Below are 25,796 nucleotides of genomic sequence, written 5' to 3'. Positions count from 1 at the left end.
TACATATTTTTTAACTATATATATAGTTATAGTCATTAATAAAATAAATTGAGTTGTACATATTAATAGAACTTATGCAATTTGCACCCTTGAAATAAAAGTACAAAGACTGCCACCTGGTGGTGCAAAGAGAAAACTTATTGATATGAACTTTTTAGTTCGCTTTAGAACAAATTGTGTATAATAGAAATGCACAATATGTGACTTTTTTTTTTAAAGCAATAATACATTTATGCAGTCATAAACATGTTTTGACAGTTAATATGCCAGTGATTTGATGCTTCACAAAAGTTGCAAACGCCTTTACCAATATGAAAACGCTTTTGTAAACAACCAGTTATTCTTTACACCGATTAAAAAACGGCTACTATAATAAAGAAAATCTTTTCTAAATGTAGAACTAAATACATTGATTTGTATTGAAATACATGATGAATACTCTTGACACATGAAAGTGTAAAGCCTGCAGCTCACAACGTGTCATATTTAACAAGCCGTTTACTGCTAATTTGATGTAATTTTGCTCACATGGATAATTGAATATTAATCAGATGATGTCAATACTCTGCTGTGCCGTCAGCCAATCGTTGCATTGCTGATCATGATTTCGAGGATCGATAGATCTGTCCTTCACAACACACGCAGCGATCTCAGATCAGTTCATCCAGACATTCTAATCTGATTCGCGAACTTGATTGAAGAACCAAATTAGCGAGAGATCAGTTATCAAGATTAAAAGATCCAGGATCTGCCAAATAATCTTAGATCATTTAAGCGAGGTACGAAGAACGGACTCCTGGATGACGGAGGCTTTCAGCGGTGCTTCTGACTGAGCCAAGCCCAGTTTGATGAACTGTTGTCAGTGTCGGCTGGAGGATTTTCCCCGGGACACCGACAACAGGCGATACGTCACAATCACTCCCCCATAAGAGCAAGCTTCTGATTGGTTAATGCGGCGCGAATTTCCGCTGAAGTTCAGATTTTCGCACTCGAGTGATTCGTGATTAAGATTAATGATCCAAAAAAGGCGAGTGAATAAAAACACGTCTTTAGTCTTGCTATGCAAAGTAACTATAGCACTGCTGCTTCACTACTGTTAATAACGCTTTCATTGGCAAGTTTAAAAGATTCTATCTGGCCCCGGGAGTTTTGTTTGGCGATCATTATTTTAGAACTATTCTAGAAATGTGTTTGAGATCCAGGCACTAATGTTGGATGAGACAGCCTGGCACTACAATCTCTACTCTCATTCATTCTAAAGGTGTTCGGTTGGGTTGAGGTCAGGACTCTGTACAGGCCAGTCAATTTGCTCCACACCAAACTTGCCCATTAATCTCCTTATGGACAATCCCAAAAGCTGGGAGCCTGAAGTTGTCCAAAATGTCTTAGTGTGCTGAAGCCTTATGTTTCCTCTCTAGACCTGTACTATAAATACTTATGATACATTGTCACAAAAATAGTTGCGATAAGTAATATTATTGTCATTTTAAGACCATTATTTGTGAATGTGCTCCATTTTTGCATTGTCACTTTAAGTGGACTGCAAAGCTCAACTGGACAACTTCTCCCTACTTATCAGTAGTTTTCAGGAAAATGTGAAAATTCGCCTTTTCTTCAGCTGTCAGTGAACATTTCTAAAAGAGTGCACTGAGCTTGCTGACTCCCTCAGCAGAGATTTTTATGTTAACATGATGGGCGATATACAGTTGAAGTCAGAATTATTAGCGCACCTGTTTTTTTTTTCTCTCCAATTTCTGTTTAACAGAGAGCAGATTTTTTTCAACATATTTCTAAACATAATAGTTTTAATAACTCATTTCTAATGACTGATTTATTTTATCCTTGCAATGATGACAATAAGTAAATATTTTTACTAGATATTTTTTAAGACACTTCTATAAAGCTTAACCAGTTAAACTCCGCCGGATTTGTGACGTCATCGACTTTAGCTTTAAGATTTAAAGGGCTAGCGTTGCACCAGACCCCCTTAAGTCGTTTGAAAGTGTAAAATCTTTATTTTATGCACATATGCATCACATTGGTTTTTATTCTACTGTACAAAAGTTATTTACACTTAAATACACAGTATTTTGGATACCCGAGCTGGGTATTTTTCATTGGTTCATTTTCATATTGTTCATATGACACATGTACAAGTTATAGCTCAAATGAAAGCTATTGCCGGTGCTCATATGGCTCTAGCATTCTTTTTACTGAATTATATTCACATATCAAACAGTTGCCAAGTGAATCGCCGTGTTTCCTTGGCACAGAAGTGAAAACAATACATTTATGATCAATAAGCAGCCCCAGATAGCACAGACAGCTGTCATCTCTTACCTTATGCTGTGCGCTTCAGGGCCATTCTCCCCTGTTTTTGAGGTGATGTGCATAAGTAATCCTTTTATATGTCTGACGTGGTCCAAACACAGTGAATTATGTTTGATCAAACTAAAGAATAGTGAAATATAAAAAAACAATTATCGATCCCTGTGGCTTGTACAGCACCTCTCATCAGTTGGAATACAATAACTTTTGCATAGATTATGGTGGAGACATTTGTCTTTTTTCCTATGATTACAGACAAGTGCAGGAGCCACTAAAATTAATTACAGCCAGCTAGACCACACAGAACCTAAACGGTACACTTTCAAATCTGAGTTTATAAAAAAAAAATACAAAAAGTGCCTCTTTTTTAAGGTGTTTATGATGACACAGACAACATATACAGATAATTTAAACACTTTCAATAGTGTTTTGTGAAAATTCAAAGGGTTTTCTTTAAAATGATACCACATTATTGCATTTACACCTCTGCATGTGGATTTGGGAAGCTTTTAAATTTGGGTTGGGAAAATCCAGGCGGAAACAGCAGCAGAGTTTAACTGGTTAAAGTGACATTTAAAGGCTTAACTAGGTTAATTAGGCAGGTTAAGGTAATTAGGCAAGTTATTGTATAACAATGGTTTGTTCTGTAGACTATCAGAAATTATATAATATAAAATATAATTTTGACCTTAAAATGTTTAAAAAAAAAAAGGAAAACTGCTTTTATTCAAGTCGAAATAAAACAAACAAGACTTTGCCCAAAAGAAAAAATATTATCAAACATACTGGGAAAATTCCCTTGCTCTGTTAAACATCATTTGAGAAATTTTTTTAAAAAGAAACAAAAATCATAGGGGGGCTAATAATTCTGACTTCAGTTGTATATTGCATCATCAAACTTACTGAGATCATGTCCATGTATTCCATGATCGGTAAATATGATGATTATCGTGACAGTCTTATTACTTTCACTGGAACTAAGGAGCCAAGCCCAACTCCTGAAAAACAACCCCACATCATAACCCTACTCCCACCAACTTTAAACTTTCCACGATTCAATCAAGCATGTACTGATGTCATTGTAACTCCCAAACCCAGACTCATCCATTGGATTGCCAGACAACGAAGCATGATAAGGCTTGGATGCAGCTGTCATGCCATGTAAACCCATTTCTGGAGCTCCCCACACCTGTTCTTTAGCTAATCTGAAGACCACATGAAGTTTGGAGGTCTGTAGATGTTGACTCTGAAAGTTGATGACTTCTCTACACTGTGACTCTCAGCATGTGTTGACCCCACTCTGTGATTTTTTTCCGTGCCCTTGTGGCCGAGTTGTTGTTCTTTCAAATTACTACAAATAACAGCTGATTGTGGAACATTTAGTAGTGGCGAAATGTCTTGAATGAACTTCTTGGTAGATGGCATCCTATCCCAGCTCTGCACTTCAATTGACTAAGCTCTTGACAGCACCGTATTCTTTCATGGTCTATCATATCATGTCTATATTGCGTCTGTAGGTATAATAGATGTATAATAGATGTCTTTTGGACATCCGTCGGTCGTGTAATATTTAGTGGGAGGCCATGGGTACTTTTATAAACCGAGTTTTTCCTGCTTTTGCTTAAAAAATAATAATAATAATAATCTGTCCATGACAACGCAAAAACGCACTATGAGGCATGTTAAGAGCACGCCGAACCAACAGGCTGAGATAATGACATTTTTATGTTAAGAAGTATATTTCTTGAGGAAATTGCATTCAAGTCAATACAAATATCACAACAGAGACGGATTACTGTCCCAGTTTTGAATGCAGAATATGCAATACATTTGCCACAAATAGGCATGGGCCTGTATAAGATTCTGACGGTATGATAACCTTGGATAAAAATATCACGGTTTGATGGTATTGTGATTACTGTTCTAAAATATATTCTTTTAATATGTCTATGTAAAAACAGGGTTTCTGCAAGTTTCATCTGGTCAAATGGAAGACTTTTAAAGACCTTTTTAAGACCATTATAAATTAAATTTCAGACTTTCACATGGAAAAATGCTAATAATTTTCAATAATAACAAGTGGAATTTTTCTCCTTACCTCAAAAAAATGTACTTCAGTTATTTCTTCACATATTTTAAATAATGTGGCAAAACAAGCAAACTCTAGTTCTATACATGTATATTTTTATTAGCATAACCTTTCTTTTTAAAAAAAGGCTAGTTTTAAAAGCTATAATAATCAAAGTTTATGCACAACAAATTTATGCATAAAACATGGAGATCTTTTCAAACAAATGTTATTGTAAGGATGTAAGGAAGACAATTAAACTATATTATTAAATAGTTATTAATTGTTAATTTTGTTAAAAGTGTTTTTTTTTGTTGTTGTTTTTTCTGCTGGAGATACTGTTGTCCTAAAAAAAAAAGTAAAAAAAAAATTATATATATATATATATATATATATATATATATATATATATATATATATATATATATATATATATATATATAAATAAATAATGATGCCATTTAAATCTGTGTTTTTGGAACTAATGGAGACAGCACAAGTCAATGATTCATTTTCATTAATCAGCCTTACATGTTTACTACTCTAAAATACTTCAAATGTTTCTCAAAATAAAATATATTGTGTTCAAAGGGGAAAAAAGTTGTAGTTTTTTCAGGGTATCCCCCGGGTTTTAAAAATCCTTAATGTCTAAAATAAAAAAAGTATTAAATTCACTGAAATATGCTGTTGAGTCTTACTTTTTAACAGGCCTTAATTTTCATTAATTGTCCATGTAAAGGTATAGCCAATCAGTACAACCAACAAAGTCCTCTTATTAAAAAAAAAAACACTTTTAACAAAATTAACAATTAATAACTATTTAATAATATAGTTTAATAGTTTAAATTGCAGAAGATGTCATCACAATTGAAAGGTCGTTGTAAAGCCAGTCCTTCTGTCAATAGAAAAAAACAGGGATTCCGTAAACCATAAGATGTAGGAAGTAAAATGTACAGTTTAATGGACCAAATGTATGCCACCATCTATGATATACTGTATACTAACCTCCGTTAGACTGAGACGAGTGTAATGTTTGAAAACGCATAAAGAGGTCATTATGCTTGCCAAGGCTTTATCGGTAGATTTTCATTTGGAAAGTGTCCTTGGCAGTGTTTGAACAACATGATATATAGACAGGTATCAGATTGTTTAGTTGTAAAAGCACTATTTAATCGAAAGCGCTATGACCTGTGCCAGCTGCAGATATCCATCAGGAGTGAAGTCGGCCGTAATTCTGACCGGAGAGCCGAGAAGATGAATAATACTGTGATCCGCTGTGACCCATTTCACTCAGAAAAGTTAAAGCTTTGGTTAATTCTCCAAGGCAGCTAATCGGAAACGCCTCAGTCAGGGTTTTAATTATCCGGCAGCTAAAATGCAAAGGAAAATCGTGGTTTCCCCCAAAGAACAACTCTGCGTAGCACTGCTGACTTCCTTGAATGCCAGTAATGGGTTTTCCCTGTCTGTTAATTGCTGGTGAATTGGAAAGAGGATATAGTGCACAGCTCTTGAAGTGTTCGAAGCGAGAATTATCCACGCGAGACGCTTCGGGTTTATGTGTTAGTTCCAGAGAACACATTTAAACTGAACTCTGCTTGACTGTGCTTCATTTGCTCATTTCTGCTGCTGACATGTTTGAAATGGGTCAGATGAATACTTAACCCATCACTGGCTTAAAGCTCTTACTTTGGGGTCTTGGTTAATACATGTGAGAATGTTGATTGATAGACTTTACCTGTTAAAATTCAAGTTTTCTGCAGCATTGACCTTAATCTGAAATGCGGAGGTGCGCTCGTTTTCCTTTTTTTAAAGGAAGCCCTGGGTCACCCCAGCCAATGCCAGGGCATGTTGTCTGCGTAATTAGGGCGGGGCCTGCAAATAAAAAAAGGGGAGAGAGAGAGAGAGAGAGACAGACAGACAGACAGACAGACAGACACACACACACACACACACACACACACACACACACACACCTGCCAACGCAACAGTGATAAAAAGGCAAAAAACGGTCAAACTACTTGCTCTACAAACAAGTGTTTCTATAGAAAAGATCAGTTTGCAGTAGGAATTAGCTCAAAGGAAAGAAAAAGATTCATTTAGACGAGGCTTCAAAAGAATCGACTCTTTAAATCCGATCAGAGTCATCCAGCGATCATTTAAACCAGGGGTTCCAAAACTTTTCAGCCCGCGACCCCCAAAATGATAATGCCAGTGACTCGTGACCCCCAATATTCTCTGAGGTGGTGGTTATAAATACAGAAACCTTGTATGCAATGACGCACACACACCAATAGACCCAAGTCTATTCTTTGGTTTTTTTTTTATGTATGTCAGAGCTGTAAATGGGCTAGAAAGTTTAACCTGGTGTTATGTAATTACCCGAGAAGTCGCAATCCAATAGAACTAGTAACTATAAGCTACTATAGTAACTATATAGTTTATAGTAACTATAAATGACTATTTTTTCTCTTCAGTTGGTTATTGATAAAATACAGTAAGTCTTAAGGTTTAATAAAAATTAATTGATTTTTGAAAATCATCAGGTGACCCCCCCCTTCATTGTCCCGCGACCTCTCGGGGGGTCCCGACCCCCACTTTGAGAACCTCTGGTTTAAACGGACAGTTTACTTTAATTACGGCTATCGCTATCAAATTAAAAACCCGTTTATATTAAGCAGGGTAGCAAGATCGAAGTTTAAGACATTAGATTCTAAAATATGCACAGGCACCTTTCTTAATACATAATTACACTGTATTGACAAATCTAACAGAAACACCTAACACAAACACACATTCATACCAGTGTAGAGAAGAGTAAATGAGGTAAAATAAGAGTTTGAGAGAATTTAATGATGGAAAACCTCACAAACCACAAATAATCAATTTAACCCTTCTATGGTCTTTTTAGGGTTGCATTTAGTTTACATCAGTTCAGATGGAACTGTTACTTGCGTTCCTTGTGTGATGTGAAGAATTCCTCTGTTGAGCACGTGGCTAGCTGGTTGTTTGTTGTCCTTTGCGAGACCTGGAGTGGTTTGGAGTCGGTAGTTTCAAGTTTTGAAAGCGGCTAAAAGGCGAGTCGTGCTTGACTACTGGTTTTGCGGCACACTAAACTTAACTAGACTCTCGACGGAAAAGAAATAAAGAAATGTATCGGAGATGGGGAGCTGCGTGATTAATCCATTTTGTCTGCGTCCCTGTCAGCTCCAAGGAGTCCTCTGGGGTTCTCTGTGTTGGGTTCAAGTCTTTCTTTGGTCTGGGTGTTCTTCTTTGACATGGGGGTTTTCCTGGCCTGAGGTTTCTAGTTTTCTGGGGGTTTCGGGTTCTGGGGTTTGTCTGTTTCTGGGCGATGATCTTAAGAACAAGCTTTTATAAGGATGGTTTGTACCCACCTTCCAGGGCCAAGTTGACCAATGTTAAGTTAAACTTCCCTAATACATGTTTTATAGTTCTTTGTTCAGAAGGTTAGTGATTTGCATAGGTATTTTGATGTAGACTTAGGCAGAAATGTTCAAGTTTCTTAATGTTATTATGTTGTACACGTATTAAGATGAAATGTAAACCATTGTTTAGTACACCAAATTAGCTTTGCAGGGACATCAAACATCTATGATGTTTGAAACTATCTATGAGCTTGTTTAGCTGCGGTAAAGTTAAACATTGATTGCAGAAGTATTGAAACCATAATATTAATACAGGAGCAAAAGAAATGTTGCAAAACGCCTGATTACACATAAAGAAAGAATAAATGTTTACATTTAAAACATCAGTTTTAAGCAAGGAGCTTATAGAAGTTTTGACCATGTCTCTGTCCAGTGCTGTGAGCACATTTCTTTGTGTCATAATTACCTTGGAATCAGATTACAACTGACCATCCAGTCTTTTCCTGGGCAGAAGTTGGTGCTGTGTTGGCTAAGGTATTTGTCAAATAAAAGCAAAATAATTGTGTGTCTGATCGGCCGTAATCGTAACATTGCAATATCAAGCAGTTTTTGGCATCTAAAAATTAGTGGAAGTGAGACTAGAAGGCTCGAGCCAAAAAATTTCAATGGTGGCGCAAAAGTAGGGCTGGGTGATAAAATCAGTATCGGTATTTATTGAACGCACTCCATTGTCAAAATCGATTAAAAAAAAAAAAAGATTCGATATGAAGCGCTATAGTTTTATTAAAGCGTGGCTGCTGAGTGCGCACCTTGGAAGCAATGCCAATAAGTTCAGGTTGTAAGTTTGTTATTTCCAATGGAAGCACGTGACTTATGCTGCGTTCACACTAGACGCGGAACGCGCATCAAGCGCGAGTGATTTACATGTTAAGTCAATGCAAACGCGCGAATAGACATCCTGCGGCGCGATACTCTCGAATGGTGTGGTGCGAATAGCGCGATACACGCGAATGGCGTGGGGCGAATTGAGCGTTTTGCGCGTTTGACGCACTTAACAAGCGTTTAGCCCGAATCTCTCGAATTCGAAAAATCTGAACTTCAGCGGACATTCAACCTGTTGATAGTCTCCTGGGGGAAATCCTCCAGGCGACACCGTCAACAAGTCATCAAACTGGGCTGGGCTCAGTCAGAAGCACCGTTGAAAGCCTCCGTGATCCAGGTTCAGTTTCTGGAGGAGTTTATGAGCTCACAGAGCTGGATGCACCTCTGAAAGCATGTAGTGGACTCAGACACGACCCTACACGTATCGACGCTGTTCTTCAGCCTTCATAAAGTACATAAACACTGTTCATGTTCTTCATAAAATCCATGTTAGCATTTTAGCAACGAAGCTACAGTCACCGGGCAGACAGAAGCCCTGCCCATCACGCGAATCCGCGTCTGTTCTGAAGGGAATTTGACACACGAATGAAGCGGGGTTTGTCGCGCATATGAAGCGAGTAAACTTAGATATTCACGCGGCTATTTACGCATGAATAGTGCGATTTATCCGTGCGTTCTGCGTCTGGTGTGAACACAGCATTACACGACACACTTATGGGAGCGACACACGCATGATTCTAAAGGGGAAAAATAATCTGCCTTTAAAGGCCACTTCAAAATAATATATAATGACCTCAATACTGAAGGCTTTTCCAACCCAGAGTCTTCAGGCTATGTCTTGGGCAGTACTGTTTGAGTTCCTGTAAGGAGTTTCATGCCTATGAGGAGTATTCCGTTTCAAGTCAGTCTACAGAAAGTCCTCTATAGGTTTAGTATCGGAGTCTCTTTGTACCAGTTGGTCCTTCATCATTTATCTGAGCTGGGCCTCATGAACCCCGAGTCCATTAGTGGTTTCTGACTGGTATCACATTACACTGATGGCAGTCAGAGAGCTGTTGTGCTGGAGATATGTCACAGTTATTCCCTCGGGACAGTGCTTGGATCACAGGCTCAGAAACGCGAGTAGGAGAGATGCTGTGCCGGATGGGATGGACACAGCAGGAGGGCTTTATCTCTTTTCAAACCTCAGCGGTGGTCAACCCAACCTGAGCTTACATAAACATCAGTATCACCCCCCACCCCCATTTCACAAACACACACACATAGCAATAGTAACATAAGCATTGGTTTTGTTATGTCATATTTGTATTGTAATATTAGGGCTGCACAATATATGGTTTCAGCATCGATATCGCAATGTGTGCGTCTGCAATAGTCACATCGCAAGATACGCAATGTTGACTCTGTGACTGAGCATTTCAAGAGAGTTAGCACATTTGAGCACAAATAATTATGATGTTTGGAGTAGGGATGCAACGATTAACCGATTTCACTATACCGCGCTTTAATTTATCATGGTTAACTAATCGTGAAGGCTTCTCTACTGCGTTTCTGCAAGGAAAAAAATGCTGCAATTTAAAGTTATGCCCACTGTGCGCTAGTTTAAAGGCCCGATATTGCACACCGAGGCGAATACCCACGCACACTGGATTAACTATCGCTGAGGCTTTTAACTAATGGCCGTTCATATATTGCGTCTTTTACGCAATTTCCAATGGAGGTTTGCGCAAGCTTTCCAGGCGCACCTAGTTAAAAGAACGCCGCAAGCTCACCACGACTCAATTGATTTCATTAATTTTTATGGTTATTTATTAATTAATTAATTTATTTTTTATTTATTCATTGTTCTGTTGTTTATTTTTCAGTGTAAAATTATTACTTATGTTTAAATGCCCAAAACTTTTTTCACTTTTTTTTAAGTCCAAAGGGAAATGGAGTGTTGTTTGTTTTTACTATTATTTTGTGCTGTATTAGTTGGTTATTGAGCAGCAATAAATCACACTTTAAAATATAAAGAGTTTTCATGTGATTTTCTAAACTAGTAGTGTTTTGAAATTAATTAATTATTATTTTATGTAATAATTTATACAGAATTGACACGATTAATGCAACAAAATTGCCACAAAATTAGATTTTTGTCTTATTTATAGTCTAAATAGCTACATCTCAAAGTGAAAACATTATTATTTTACTTGCCTTTTACTTGACACATTGGCTAATGATTTAGCTTATTTTAAAGACAAACTATTAATTTTTTCTTAAGGTGAAAACAAAACAATATTTGTAGTTAGTTTAAGAATTACTAGATATTTGGACTAGAAAAAGGAAATTTTTTTGCATTGCGATTATTCAGTTTTTGTACCTAATTACTGTTAGACTCACCAAAACAGTCAAAATCAAACACTTTTTTCATATTGTATTATATATATCGCAGAAAAATTAATTATTGCAATTTCAAAATTGTGCAGCCCTATTGTATATTGTGGTATTTGATTCCTCAGTGCTTGGTTATACAAATGCAAACACCCTTAAAGGGATAGTTAATCCATAAATAAAAAGTTACCTTCAAGTGGTTCTAAATCTTTGAGTTTCTTTATTCTGTAATTTCCAGATTTTCTTATTCATTCCGGATTAGCTTATTTTTTGTTCAGCAGAAGAAAGAAAGTTTAATTGGGGTTCGTTCTTTGTATGTGGATTACTTGGTTAGCTGGATTTGGTTTTTATTGATGATTTGACACGATCCAAGATAGTTTCGTTCTTCAAATCTCATCCAAGAGTTGTTGTTATAGTAACAATTCTGGTAGCTCAAACCTGTTCGGGAGCAGGCTAATTTCATATAAACAGGATTAGTTTGGCTCAGTTCAATCAAAGGTAACACTAAAAAAAAAAAATGTACCGAATGCTGATTTTTGGGGGTGGGGGTGTGTATAAACACACACACACACACACACACACACACACACACACACACACACACACACACACACACACACACACACACACACACACACAGACACACACACAGACACACACACAGACACACAGCACCAAGTAAGCGACACACAGCATCAAGCTCTCTCTCGTTAATACATACACAAACACACAAACATAGACCGTACCAAACAAGCGACACACAACTTATGCGGCACAGAAATAGGGGCTTCTTCTGCAAGTATCAGTGAAAGACTGTCCAGCAGACACACACGCTGTCAAATTGTGCACAGTTTCTAAGTTTCTTAGTTGGAGCGTTGTAAATACTCTCGCTCGCCTCCTTCGCTATAGTAAGCTACGGGGACATAGAGCATATGAGATAATAGACGTCAGTACATGATAACCGGTTATGATTATTACTGAACCGATAACGAATGGTCCGGGCCTGCATCGCGGTGCACCGAAGAAACAATTAATTTTGACGCCTCTATTGTAGACACCATTTACCAATTTTCTTTTTGATGCAAAATTATTTTAAATTCCTTACACCGATTAAGAAACTTGAATAGGCCTAGGCTACTATAATAAAGACAATTTACTCTAAATTTAAAATTAAATAAATTGCTAAATACTTTTGACACATAAAAGTGTAAAGCCTGCAGCCCACAACAAAGGTGGAAAGTTATTGCGTTTCATATTTAACAAACCGTTTACTACGAATTTGGTGTAATTTTGCTCACATGGATACTTGAATATTAATCAGATGATGTCATTACGCTGCTGTCAGCCAATCGTTGCATTGCTGATCATGATTTCGAGGATCGATAGATTAGTCCTCCCCAACACACGCATGGATCTCAGATCAGTTCATCCAGACATTTTAATCTGATTCGCAAACTTGTTTGAAGAACCAAATTAGCCAGAGATCAGTTCTCAAGATTAAAAGATCCAGGATCTGCAAATCATCTCAGATCATTTAGGCGAGGTACGAAGAAGGGACTCCAAGTTTGGAACAAGTAAAGGTTTTTAAGAGAACTATCCCTTTAGGTGTCCTCTGTATTGAAATTGTAAATGCTTGGTGGTTGTTGTTATTTAAACTAATTCCCACAGGCAGCATTTGTAAAGAAAACAGAAATGGACCCAAAATAGACCCTTGTGGTATGCATGTAATAGACTCTGGAGATGAAAAATAATTACTAGTAATTCTTCATTGAAAGTGATCTGTGCTACTAGTAAGAACCAACTCTGTTCAGAACTGTTCCTTGAATTGACAGACCAATTTAAATGGTTCTACCTCAGATTCTGTGGGTTGCTTAAAGGATGTAAATTCTTATTTAAATGATATTAACAGTTGGAATTATAGACGTAAAGACATAAACTAAATCAAGGAAGTACCAAAGGAATTGAACCCAGAATATCCTAGATACAGTACTTGTTTGTGGAGTCTTTTGACTTGGGCCAGTAAGTAACAAGCTACTATAGCAATGCCCTAAAATCCACAAACATTACCATACAGCAGCACTGAAATGAGTTCAGCACAGTTCGACTCATGTTTCTTTCTAGAATGCCAAAAATCTGTGCTATTTCTTTCACTGTACATTTAAAATAAGGCTTTGTGTAATGAAGTTGAAGGACAGCCCAAGAGAAAGATGTGCATTTGCTACATACAGCACATCGAGTGTGTGTTTTTTTCAAGGTTTGCTGATTAGTTTTCATCTCTCAAATTGTGTACACAACTGCAAAGTAATCATTCAGTCAAAGGCTTTTGCCCTGCAGATGTTGCTACATATTTATGTTGGATGCTTGAATTAAGTGCATTGGCCTGCAGAATGCAGCTTGTTTAACTAGATAACTACTGGGTGAGCTGTGCTTCATACATCACTGCGCTATTGATTATTGGATCTTTTTGTTCACAAAGTTTAGCTGAATAGAAAAAGTGCTTCTACTCTGCTAATTTAAAGATCTAAATGTTGTTTTGGAGGTCTCCTACAAACAGTTCTAAAATGGTTTGAATGGCCATGAAACCCCCCTGTTTCAGCAGGGTGTTTTCACACCTCTAGTTTGGAAAAAGGCAGGAAACTGGGTGTGTCTAGCTCTGTTTAGGTGGGAGTGTCGGGGGAGGGAAAAAGGGAAGGGTTGGAATAAATATGGGAGTTTTCATTTTGGCACGCACTGACATTTTAGTCAAATTAATATGTCCTAATAGTGTTTTTAGGCGTGCGGGACACATATACGACTGTCAACAGCTCAAAAAATGTGTTTTGGTGTTTTGTGACCATTTAAAGGCCAATGGGAAGGGGTAGGGGTACAAAAATAAAATTGTGATTGGGCTTTAGTGTAGTCATTTTTGTTGAAATAAAATCTAAATACAGCGACTAGTACCCTGCATTTTTTTTTCCAGTTTGTGTAATACTTTATTCTAAAATATTGGACAGAAAAGTTTTGTTTATTGTATCTCAAATAGCCATATATGACCATCGCCAACTATTCCGGCATATGTTTTACGTAGCGGATGACCTTCCAGCCACAACCCAGTATTGGGAAACACTCGTACACTACACTCTCAGAAAAAAAGGTACAAAATTGTACCTTTTAGGGTACAAATGGCCCGTCACTGGGGTGGTACCCTTAAGGGTACAAATTTGTACCTCTATTTAAAGGTACAAAATTGTACCTTCTACATTTGTACCCTTTAAGGGACAATTTTGTACCCCCACCGAAGGTACAAAAATGTACCTTTTTATATTATATAGCATTTTCAGGGTACTGACCCAGGCATTTTGATCCTTTGGTGACTGCATGCAAATAAATAAATAAAATATTTTGGTTAGCAGATGTCCATTTTTATTTATTAATGTAGAAATATTTCATAACAACTCACAACTGAATGTGTCAAGAAATAAAATTACACAGTAAATATAAAGCAGACATGTAAAACAGTAAAAAGAACAATTTAGAAAACAAATAAAAATTGTTCACTCACTGTACAGTATATAATCTACCCTTAATACAAAGACCACAAGAATACTGTTTAAGATTTATAAACACATTACACAGGCTACATCAAGTACTTCACTTTATAAAGTCCAAAGTATTTGTCTTTAGTCAGAATACTCAGTCATAATAAATAATTTGTCATCAAAATTTTCTCTGAATTTCAGAATGAAGGCAATGTTTCTCTATAAATTGCTTCAACAGTGCAGAAAACCAAATACATCAGTAGCCTCTTCCTCAACATCAGTAGATTACTCCTCATCATCCTCAAGTGGAGTTGTAATTTGTTGTAACACAATATGTGTTTATGCTTTTGATAAACATGACATGTAAAGCATTCATATCTGGAAAATGTTCTTTGATAGTCATTAGGACCACAAGTTATTTAAAAATTTGCTTTATGCATGAATGATAGCAGTGTGCTGGATTAACTTGATTGTGATTATACCAAGATCATGTAGAGAAACAAAAAACAAGGTAGATCACTTTGGTAACTGGAGTAGATCGAGGCTTGTCACCGTCCACCGTTCATTCAAAACATTCCACTGCAGAAACATCAAGGTGATCTTCTAATAAGATGGATATGTCAAAAATGCATATTCGTCCACATCATTAGCCCGGCCAATCTTAATCCCATCAACTCTGAAGACTGCCGTGACTCGTCTTGTTAACACAGTTGTCCAGTCGGTGGCCTCCTCCTGTACTTGAACTGTTGGATGTGGTGAAGATGGTTCACTGTAAATGACAAAGCAATAATTACATTAATATCAGTCACTCTATCACTGATGAAGAGAAAATTAACATGCATAGAAAGTAAAATAATTAATATTCACCGATTTAAAAAAAAAAAGTATCACAGATTAAAAGACTAATATAAATTTCATTCATTCATTCAATTTCTTTTTGGCTTAGTCCCTTTATAAATCTGGGGTCGCCACAGTGGAATGAACCACCAACTTATCCAGCATGTTTTATGCAGCAGATGCCCTTCCAGCTGCAACCCAGTATTAAGAAACATCCAGACACACTTATTCACACACACATTTATACACTACAGACAAATAAGCTTACCAAATTCAGCTATAGCGCATGTCTTTGGACTTGTGGGGAAACCAGAGCACTTGGAGGAAACCTTCACGAACACTGGAAGAATATGCAAACTCCTCACACAAATGCCAACTGATCCAGCCGAGGCTCGAACCAGCGACCTTCTTGCTGTAAGGTGACAGCACTACCCACTGCGTCATCCTAATATAAAGAATATCAAGCATTATAAAATGCATTTATCACAGCATATACTAAACAGAAAACAACATACGCACCGGAGCACAACGAAATGTTGAAGTGTCTCGCTTAACAAGGCTGGCAACATGAGAAGTGCTGCTGTAAAATCAATTCCTGGAACATAAGATGTGGCATACAAACAAATATGAAGGAATCCATACAAAGCTAGAATTTAATAATATTAATCAAGTGGAGAAAGTTTAGAAAGAGTACCTTAAAGTCAGGTCCATAGCATTCTTCAGTTGATCTCTCATCTTTCGATGAAAACCTAGAAAATAATTTTAAACACGTGGGTGTACATTTATTGTTGTTTGTAAGTAAAAACCTACAAATTTAAAATAGTATGTAAGCCATTAAACCATGGTATAGATAATGAGACAAACTTACATCTTGTAACTGAGCCATGCTTTCATATGACATGCCTTCATTGGTCTGATGCTGTTAGGCTGCATTCTGTTGTTCAATCTTGTCCTGAAATACAATTGGAAACTTCATAAACTTCAGGAAAGCAATAAGATAAAGCAATAACTATTTATTTATAGTATTTTATTTATATATAAGTATAACGTTAAACGATAGTAAAGCACCAACAATTCTGGACATGAGAGTTTGTGGACACTCCTCAACATTAATGTAACTTAGACACTGAAACGAAGATATGTACAAGCATACACACGCCACGTTTGTAACTAGCCACGTTTACATAATCAGTCGCTTTGCCGGTGACAAAATTGTGATTTTTCTTTACAAAATGGCGGTGTAACTTATATAACCGTCTAAAATTACATTTCCGCGGTCAACCGTGGCTAGAAAATGGCCTCAAAATATAAAACATTATCGATAATTACAAATTCCAGTATTAATAACAAAAGGTTTTATATCAAGGTATATGAAGACTTTAGTCGCGCGAGCTCCGGGCCACACCGCACATTACTCACGGCCCGATTCCGGTGCACGGTTACGGCAGCGTCGGCTCGCTTCTGCCGCCGCATCTGACCCGAGTAACGATACAGCAGACGGACTCGGGCAGGCGAGAATCTAGCCGCAACTGGCCCGAGTGTATTTTGCTCTCTGGGTTGCGATTATATTCCGCCGTGGCAACACTTATTAATAAAGCAGTAAGTTAACGTAACGTAACATATAAGGCGCGAATACGTAACGTAGGCGATAAAGGGAACTTTTACACCGAGAAAATTAACAGCATATAGTACTTACCTTCTATAACGTTATGTCCCTCGGTGACTTCGATATCACATTGTATTAACTTCTTTAATAAGCTGCAGACATCTTAGCAAACTCCATCATGCAGGCCAACGTAACGTTACACCAGCCAGCCCGGAGCACAAAGCGGGGGAAAGCCGAGACCAGAGAGTCAGACAAAATCAACAGAACACAGCTTCACATGTAAAAATGAGACTGAAAATATATATTTAATACATTCTTACCTGAAAAGTGTGGACTCCAAAATAGACTTTTCTTTGAAAAGCGTGCGAAGTTCTGTGTAAACAGCCAGCATACTCGACCGACCGCCTCAGTAACAAACACTACTATAACGTCTCAACAAGCCAAATTCTTAAAGAGACAGCAACATCACCACCTGTATGAAGATGCTGTCACTCTGCATGGTTCTTATTCTACATCCCAAATATACAATAGGGACTTAAACAGTAAGCAAAGACCAGTATTTACGTTTTTAATGATTAAAATTACATTTAATTATAAATTAAATTATTAACATTTTTGAGAAAAAATGTAATTTAAATACATGAAAAAAAATTAATTATTAAAATATTTAATTTAATCAATTTATTTATTTATTATATTTTTAAATTATGTATTTTAGTATTAATGTTTAGTATTAATACATTTAAATTAGTGTTATATAGTGTCTTGATCTTATCATGAGCTGAGGGTACAATTTTGTTCCTATAGGGAAACAAAATATATAATTGTACCTTTAAAGGTGCCAAATTGGTCCTTTACGGTACAATTTTGTATCCAAATGTGCTATAAAAGGTACAAAAATGTACCTTTCAAACCTAAATCTGGACATTTGTACCTTTATAGCCCATTTGGGTACAAAATTGTACCCTAAGGACCAATATGGGACCTTTAAAGGTACAATTTTATATTTTGTTCCCTCTAGGAACAAAATTGTACCCTCATTGTACCTTTTTTCTGAGAGTGTATGGCCAGTTTAGTTTATTCATTTCACTTGTAGTGCATATAGTGGAGCACATGGAGCAAACCCACGACAACACAGGAAGAGCATCACACAGAACAAACTCCACACAGAAATACCAACTGGCCCAGCCAGGACTCAAACCAACAAGCTTTCTGCTGTGAGACTACAGTGCTAGCCACCGTGCCGCCCCATATAAATAATCAAATCGACCATATTATTATATTCAACATACTGTTTTTATGTACATAAAGGTTTTTATTGTGCATTGGCTACAAAGAATTGCAATATCCCAAAGTATAGTCTAGCACAGGGGTGTCCAAACTCAGTCCTGGAAGGCCAGTGTCCTGTATATTTTAGTTCCAACCCCAATTAAACACACCTGAACCAGCTAATCAAGCTGTTTCTAGGTAGACTAAAAATTCCAGGCAAGTGTGTTGAGCAAAGTTGGAGCCAAACTATGCAGGACAATGGCCCTCCAGGATTGATTTTGGACACCCCTGATCTAGCACATCCAAATACAATTACATGCAATCTTTCCAACATGTGTAATGATTCTGCTTCAATCCATAATTGTTGGCATTTGCAATTTCCAAGGTGCTTCAGTGCTCTCCTTTTTCTTTACACAATGCAAAATGTGCACCTTTAGTGGCGGCAGCTCTTACTCAATTAAATATAACAGAAATAAAACATTTCAAGGCTCGATCCTAATCCTCAACATGGGATTCTATGTACTTTCCAAATTTCTTTCACTGGCTACCAGAGGTTTTCTTCAACCTGTGTAAATGCACAGCAGTTCTCTCCAAGTAGGTCTACAGTCTAAGACTTGACAGAACAAATCAATATCTGGCAATTAGAAATTCAAATCAATATTGGTCAATGTATTTTTAATGCTATAGGTGCCAGACCCTTTAAGTGTAATTGCCTCCCTAGAGTCCACACGTATTGTTTAGTCGCCTTCAGGGCTTGACGTTAACTTTTTTTGATCACCAGCCACTAGTGGTGTAACGATTTATCGTTGTACGATTTATTGCGATGCAAAAATGTCACAATATGCATCGTGGCGTTATGACGATTTGATTACGATATGACGTCCGTTTTCTCTTATTAGTTGAGCTGTTTGCACGTGAGCTACGTTCCACCTGCTGTCGCACGTGAGTTCAGATTGCAGCAGCAGTAATGTTAGCAGACCAAGATGAGTGGAGTTGAAATAGAGGATGGTCCATCCTCTCCAAATCAGACGTCTGGCAACATTTCGGTTGTACAGTCATTGCTTTAGACTCGTCCGCTTTTTGACACACATACTGGGTCAAACATCCTAAGTTTTAAAGTCTTCACAGTGATTTACATACTATGCACAGCGACATGAATACCTCCTAATGGTGTTGAAAGAGTCACATACTGTATTTATAGGGTACAATTCACCCTAAAATATCATTCTGTCTTCATATAATGATGTATTGGCGACCGCAAAATCACACATGACGTGAGCTGACCGTGAGCTGTTACTACAGAGGGCGGACTATGATAGACGCGCGCGCGTCTGCTTCAGTGAACAAAACCTGCAGGTTGTGATTAACAGGTAATAAAGTAGTAAACAACATTCAGTTTGTGGAACAGAGTGATCGTTCAGGAGCCGCGTGGGAAGTATGAACAGCAGTGGAAATGAAACCGAAAGCGTGCACATGATTTAAATAATCATATGACATTTTAGAGTTATGATTACGACGAGCATGAACTCTTTTGAGTACAGAGGTAAACAAAAATGCACGTCAACATGATACACTTGATAGCGCCGACATCAGCGACGCCTAAGAAATAGTAAACCTGCCTAAACTGCTGAAAAGAGCACGACTGTCCTGTGTAATGAAAAGACGGCCACACTGTCACTCATCATGCCCAACATGAAGACAGCCATCCATAAAAACCTCTCAGACAGATACACATCAGTTCAGGAATATCTTATAGAACTGCTGATTACCTGGAAATATGGATTTTTTTTTTGCACACACAAAAAACGCAAGTGACCAAGCAAAGCCTTAAGCTCTTACTGTTAAATTCAGTTGAATAGAAAGCTATTTGTTTTGCACCTTTACTTAAATTGTTCCTTAATTTTGTCTCTGTCATTTCAATAATATTTTATAATAAGCTTTTTAATTGTTTTATTTTCCAGAGACAGGCCTGCTAAATTTATTTTCTTAAAGAAGGTTCAGTTTAACAAGTTGAAACAAAAGAAATACATAAAAAATAGTTTACTTGGTGATTATTTATTTTTTTAAATAAAATTTGCATTTCAGTTTAATTTTCAATTTTTATTCCAAATATCGTGATTCATATCGAATCGTGAACATTATATCGTGATACACATTGTATCGTGAGCTGAGTGTATCGTTACACCCCTAATAAACATACTTTACTTTCTCATCAATTCTACGGACCACTTAAATGCTCTCTCATATTTTATACATCCCATCCCTGTCAAGACGCTATTGGTACATGCTATAATTGGTCATTTATACTTGTTGCTGCATCGGGTTGGTTAAAACACTGGTTGAAGCCAGAGCATTGTTTTATAGTACCACAAAGCCACCGTGTTTACACTTTTTCTGAGAATGATCCTTCTTTGAGTGTTTTTTTTTTTCCCAACAACTGCGAAAGAAGAAAATATTTTAGCATCTACTACAGTAAATATATTACGCTCTTGTGCTTAATTGCTGCCCTAGGAGACAGCAAATTTACATAATGCATCTCCTGAGCACAAATATTTTGGTGTGCTGTTTTTTGAAAGATAAAGAATATGGAGAAAGCCAGTAAAAGTGTGTTTGTCTTTGTGTTTTGACCTTGTGTTGCTCTATCTTTGCACAGTTAAAGTATTTCCTTTATTGTTCTGTCTTTGTTCTGTTTTCTTTCCACTGACTTGAGTTTTCTTCAAGGGCTTGAAGTCCTCAGACTCTTTCTGGCTGCACTTTTCAGCTCCTCAAGGGTGTTTGTTGGGAACTCTGTTTGTTGTTGTTGAGCTGTACTGTACTAGCTGTTGCAAAATTCATGTTATGACATATAACTGAACTCTGTTGTAGCTGAAAATTTGCAGCTTACAACCATGTGCTCAGATTTTTTTGTTTAGTGTTTCTCCTTCCATTTTATTAGGAGATGACCCCCTTTCAATGACACTTCAACCAACCTTGAATGTCAAGTAGTTTAAGTTTATTTTCTTTATATAGACCTTTTTCTTGGTTGCTGCATGGAGGGCGTTATAGTGACCTGCGTCTTCAGGTAGAATGCTAAGAACTTCACTATACAGAGTTCACAACTGGTAATTTGCGCTCTGAAAATGGGTTTTAATAGCGTTTTTAATGGGTTACGGAGTGTTTTTGTGACGCACAACTTGTGACGAATCAAATGTGGTTCACGCCGCGAGAAAAAAAACGTTTTCCTAGTTCACGTATCTGCCACTAGAACTACTGTGTGTGTGTGTGTGTGTGTGTGTGTGTGTGTGTGTGTGTGTGTGTGTGTGTGTGTGTGTGTGTGTGTGTGTGTGTGTGTGTGTGTGTGTGTGTGTGTGTGTTCGTGTGTGTGTGTGTGTGTGTGTGTGTGTGTGTGTTCGTGTGTGTGTGTGTGTGTGTGTGTTCCTGACCTGTCAGCTGTTAGCTCAGCGGCTCTTCAACACACACAAACGCAGTACTTCACTGCATTGAAGAGCACACCAGATTACTGTCATGAAACTTAACAGGTATTTAAAAGTCATGCAATTCACAAAAATGACCAATTAAAGTGCATTATTGATACTTTGCTGGCTGATTTGCTGTTGTTTATGTTTCATTTCGTGTTTAGTATTCACCACGGTTTGTGTTTTTCTGTCATTTCAAAATGTCACCTTCACTTTTCACTTTGTCACTTACTAAATCAGTGTGTTAGTGGGACAGTACAGTAGGCTATGTGTGTGTGTGTCAAACATTTTGGTGTATTATATTTGTTTGAGCTGGTTATATATTTGAAAGAAAGAGAAACGGTTGACTTTAGCGATGACGAGGCGCCATTTAAATGACAGAAGATGCCGTCTGACAACAAGGGGAAAATGCCTCACAACAGTTGTTTTCCATCCCAATAAGATCGCAATAAGATCAAGATCGATGATAAAAACTGGTAAAATAGATTAAAGCTATCCTTTCAGAGCTTTCCAAATCTGACCGTTTACACGCATGAGATGCCGACCGGAAGTTCTTAGCATTCTCCTTGCGCATACACGCAAAGCATGATGGGTAATATTGCATTCTAAGTAAAAAGGTCTATAGATCACAACGGAAATTATTGAATGTTTATTCCAGAACAGGGGTATTCTTGGTTCTTTTATTAAACAAACAAAATAGCCTTATGCTGTTCATCTGTATTTACATGACGGATGTGTTGGAATCAGTGATCACAAAAAAAACTAGGGGGTCTGTTTAATGGCCTCATGACAGTCTGTTTATGACTGATTTGTATCAAGGTATGTTGTCTTTGTAATATCAAGTTGTCATGACAAAGATAAAGTCTGGTTGTGATGTATTTGTTTATGCCTAGTTGACATAACAAACAGTGTCTATCACAAGCTGACAACACAGTGTATCTTTGCATTTATAAGGATGTAACTAAGCGATTGACAATGATAGTTGTTATAAGCATGCATCATTTTTCAATTACATTCATGACATGCGTCATGTCATGGTTGTATAGGTTACTTAATAACTAGGACGGACTGGCCATCTGGCAAATGCCAGAAGGGCTGGACCAATTTTTAAATGTGGGCCGGTCAGTTTTTTTTGTCAATATGTATTGTTTTTACGTAGAGGCAGCTTTTATCTCTTGCTAGATGTGATATTATGATGATGATAATAAAAATAATGATCATAATAATAAATGTCCGCCCCTGCTTATAAACATCCCCTTCAAGTAAAGTGGTACCAAATATTGCTTTGATCTACCCATCCTACCCGACCTTTAGCAATGGATATATCACCATAATTGCTGCAAATCTGCAAATAAACACCTTGAGTTTAATGATAAAATAGTTTTGAATTGAAAGATGATGCTTTTGTTTCTTTGGGAAAGTAACAAACCACAAAATGTCATAATTAATTGAGTGAAGTTGCGTCAACTAAAGCAGCATAGACTATTGATGCATTTTAAGATTTAGTAATCAATGAATACATATACATGGACACCAGTAATTCGATTACTTTTGATACTATTAATACTCTGATTAAGAGTCTACCTTGCAAACAGCGATTTTTGATGACCTTAATCTGACTAAAGTCATAATCGAACTAAACAGAAATTCAAGAGTTCACACTTAGATACTGTTTGACAACTTGTTAGCAAGTTAGCAGGTTCGGCATGCTGGCGTGCTGTCCCGGGAGAGAACCCTGAGCCAGGTCCATAAAGCATGTGAGGGGAGTACGAGGTCAGGTGTTCTCGAGAGCTCCCCTCGGCAAAAGAGGAAAGGAGGAGAAGGGGTGGATGGGGGGTTTCTTCGGTATACGAAGATAAGGGAGTAGATCTTAGCTAGGTTACTTATAGTGAGTTTGGATCAATCCGATTGGCTAGCCAATGAGTGTAGATGAGTGGCCAGCTGCAGTCAATCATATCACGTGCTCTTCTCGAAATTAGTTTTTGAAACTTCATTCAATTGAAGATGTGAAGTATGCATAGCCGGCCCTCCCTAAAAGCGAACAAATGGCTCGTTTCCACTGACTGGTACGGTATGGTTCAGGTCGTTATGGGTCACCTTTATCAGGTTTGCATTTCCACCACCAAGGCTACCATTTTGGTGGGCATGGTGTATGACAGAAAGTTTAAGTCGACGTCATGCTCGCTCGAATAAATGTTTACAGTAAAGCTGTACGGGTCGCTCACATATCACATGAGAAGCACTTCTCACAAAACAGATGCTTTATACTTGTTTATAAATGTTTATTACTAGCTTTTCCATGAACAGGATTCGATTATAACTGCAGACAAATGACACTATGACCGTGCGAAATAGCCTACTGTAAAGTCTGTAATTATATAAAATAAATAAACAAATGCACATATATGAACACATACAGCTTCTTAAAGTCTCCGATATATTATTAATTACAGAGGAACTACACACAGAATTTAGCACTTATTTGCGTTCAAAAACACACGCAATATAGTCCACAGTCAGCCAAACCTCTTATCTGTGTCTGTAATCTTCACCAGCACATGTAAGCTCTGTTAGAGAGTAATTCCCAGTTCATAATAGTCCAGAAAGTGGTGATAAACATGACAGTTTTTTCATGATTCAGGTTGGTAAAACAGTAAAACAGAGTTTTGTCGGGCTTCTACTTTTTACTACTTCTACTACGCAATCAAATCAAAATCAAATCATTACCGTTATATACGACTTTTCGTCACATTGTGCGACAGGATATTCCATACCCACACGGCTGTTTGACATAATTCTCTGTACCTACAGAGTCCGTAAAGGACCACAAACACACGCACCATGAAATGCGAAGATTTGTTTTTCCTTCGGCGTGCGGTACCAAATACCGTTAAAACCACCTTACTATGTACTCGCATCCAGTACCTCAATCTGTCATGGGGCCATGAATGAAATTGTCCTGAATGAAAGTGAAACTGCTGAACTGCAGGTAAAATTGACAAAATTAAAAATGAAACGCACGAAATGACATGAAACTCTGGAGGAAACCAGGATAGCGCAGTGACGCAATGACATTTATCAATCTAAGGCTATAACATGTAAAATGGGATTATGAAAGGAACGTTCAAAGAGCAACTCATGTACACCTTAATCGTATTATCGTCTTATTCAGATTAAGGCAAATAATTTGATTACTGATGTCCATGTAAATGTAGTCAGCATTGCTTAGCCTACCAAGGTGAAACGGCTTGTTTCTTGCATCTCTTCACGCGTTCTCTAGTTGTCTCTGTTGTACACATAACGGTACTACATTTAGGATTGAAATTAAATGCGCCATTAACGATGTAACTTTCTTTTCCTCCCTTAGATTGCCAACTGTGAAAACTTTGACCGAATCGATGCAAAATGGCTTCAGATAATACACACCGTAGTTACTCCATCATACCATGCTTCATATTTGTCGAGGTAAGTTTCTTTTACAAGGAAAACATGATCACCATGCTTTTTTTTCCCCCCATCGGCTATTATATTGTAAATTCCCTGGTTATTGTGCTGTCTCTTACTCTCCGTTACAGCTCTAAGATGTCCTTTCTTTCCGAAACTGCCTGGCTATTTAATTAAAATTTCTGTCAAATCCTGTTTAATCACTGGGATGTGTGTGTAGGCACTTCAAAGCGCTCGTGTCCCTCAGCGGGACGAGTTGCGCATATCTCTCAGACAGTTGTGTTTGTAGATGAACCGCTGTGCCATTTGCCTGAACCCGAGAGCAGTGGCTGCCAGATATCCAGAGCTGTGTGCTAGTGATATTGTGGAGGAGTATTTAGGACATTCCACTTTGTACTACAGTGGAAATTCGGTGCTAGAACGGATCATAAATCATGTGGTGAAGTTGTAGCCTTGTTGGTAAAGTTGTAGTTTTAAGCTACAGGGCTTGTTGGAGAAAACATATCTCAACCAACATTTGTAAAGCTTCAAAAATGCACCTATACATTTAATTGGTTCACAGATTTGAGCAGAAATGAACACTATAGGCAATAAAGTTCAATTCAATTCAGCTTTATTTGTATAGCGCTTTTC

General features: G+C 37.4%; 2 protein-coding genes across 6 annotated transcripts in view; one reads left to right on the top strand and one right to left on the bottom strand.

Annotated features, from left to right (window-relative positions):
• The window catches only part of lyrm7 (LYR motif containing 7), a 434,641-nt gene that overhangs the window by 333,412 nt on the left and 75,433 nt on the right, over window positions 1-25,796 (bottom strand). The window lies entirely within an intron of this gene.
• plppr1 (phospholipid phosphatase related 1) overlaps window positions 1-25,796 on the top strand; it is a 373,854-nt gene that overhangs the window by 284,618 nt on the left and 63,440 nt on the right. For all 5 annotated transcript variants that reach the window (XM_073913746.1, XM_073913745.1, NM_001002132.1 and 2 more), the window contains 1 exon segment: window positions 25,087-25,184. In XM_073913746.1, coding sequence (XP_073769847.1) covers window positions 25,125-25,184 — 60 coding nt within the window. In that variant the 5' untranslated portion in view covers window positions 25,087-25,124.

This window comes from Danio rerio, chromosome 10 (assembly GCF_049306965.1).
Source record: "Danio rerio strain Tuebingen ecotype United States chromosome 10, GRCz12tu, whole genome shotgun sequence".
NCBI classification, from domain to species: Eukaryota; Metazoa; Chordata; class Actinopteri; order Cypriniformes; family Danionidae; genus Danio; species Danio rerio.
Note: the sequence above shows the minus strand (reverse complement) of the source record. Positions and strands in the feature narration are given on the sequence as shown.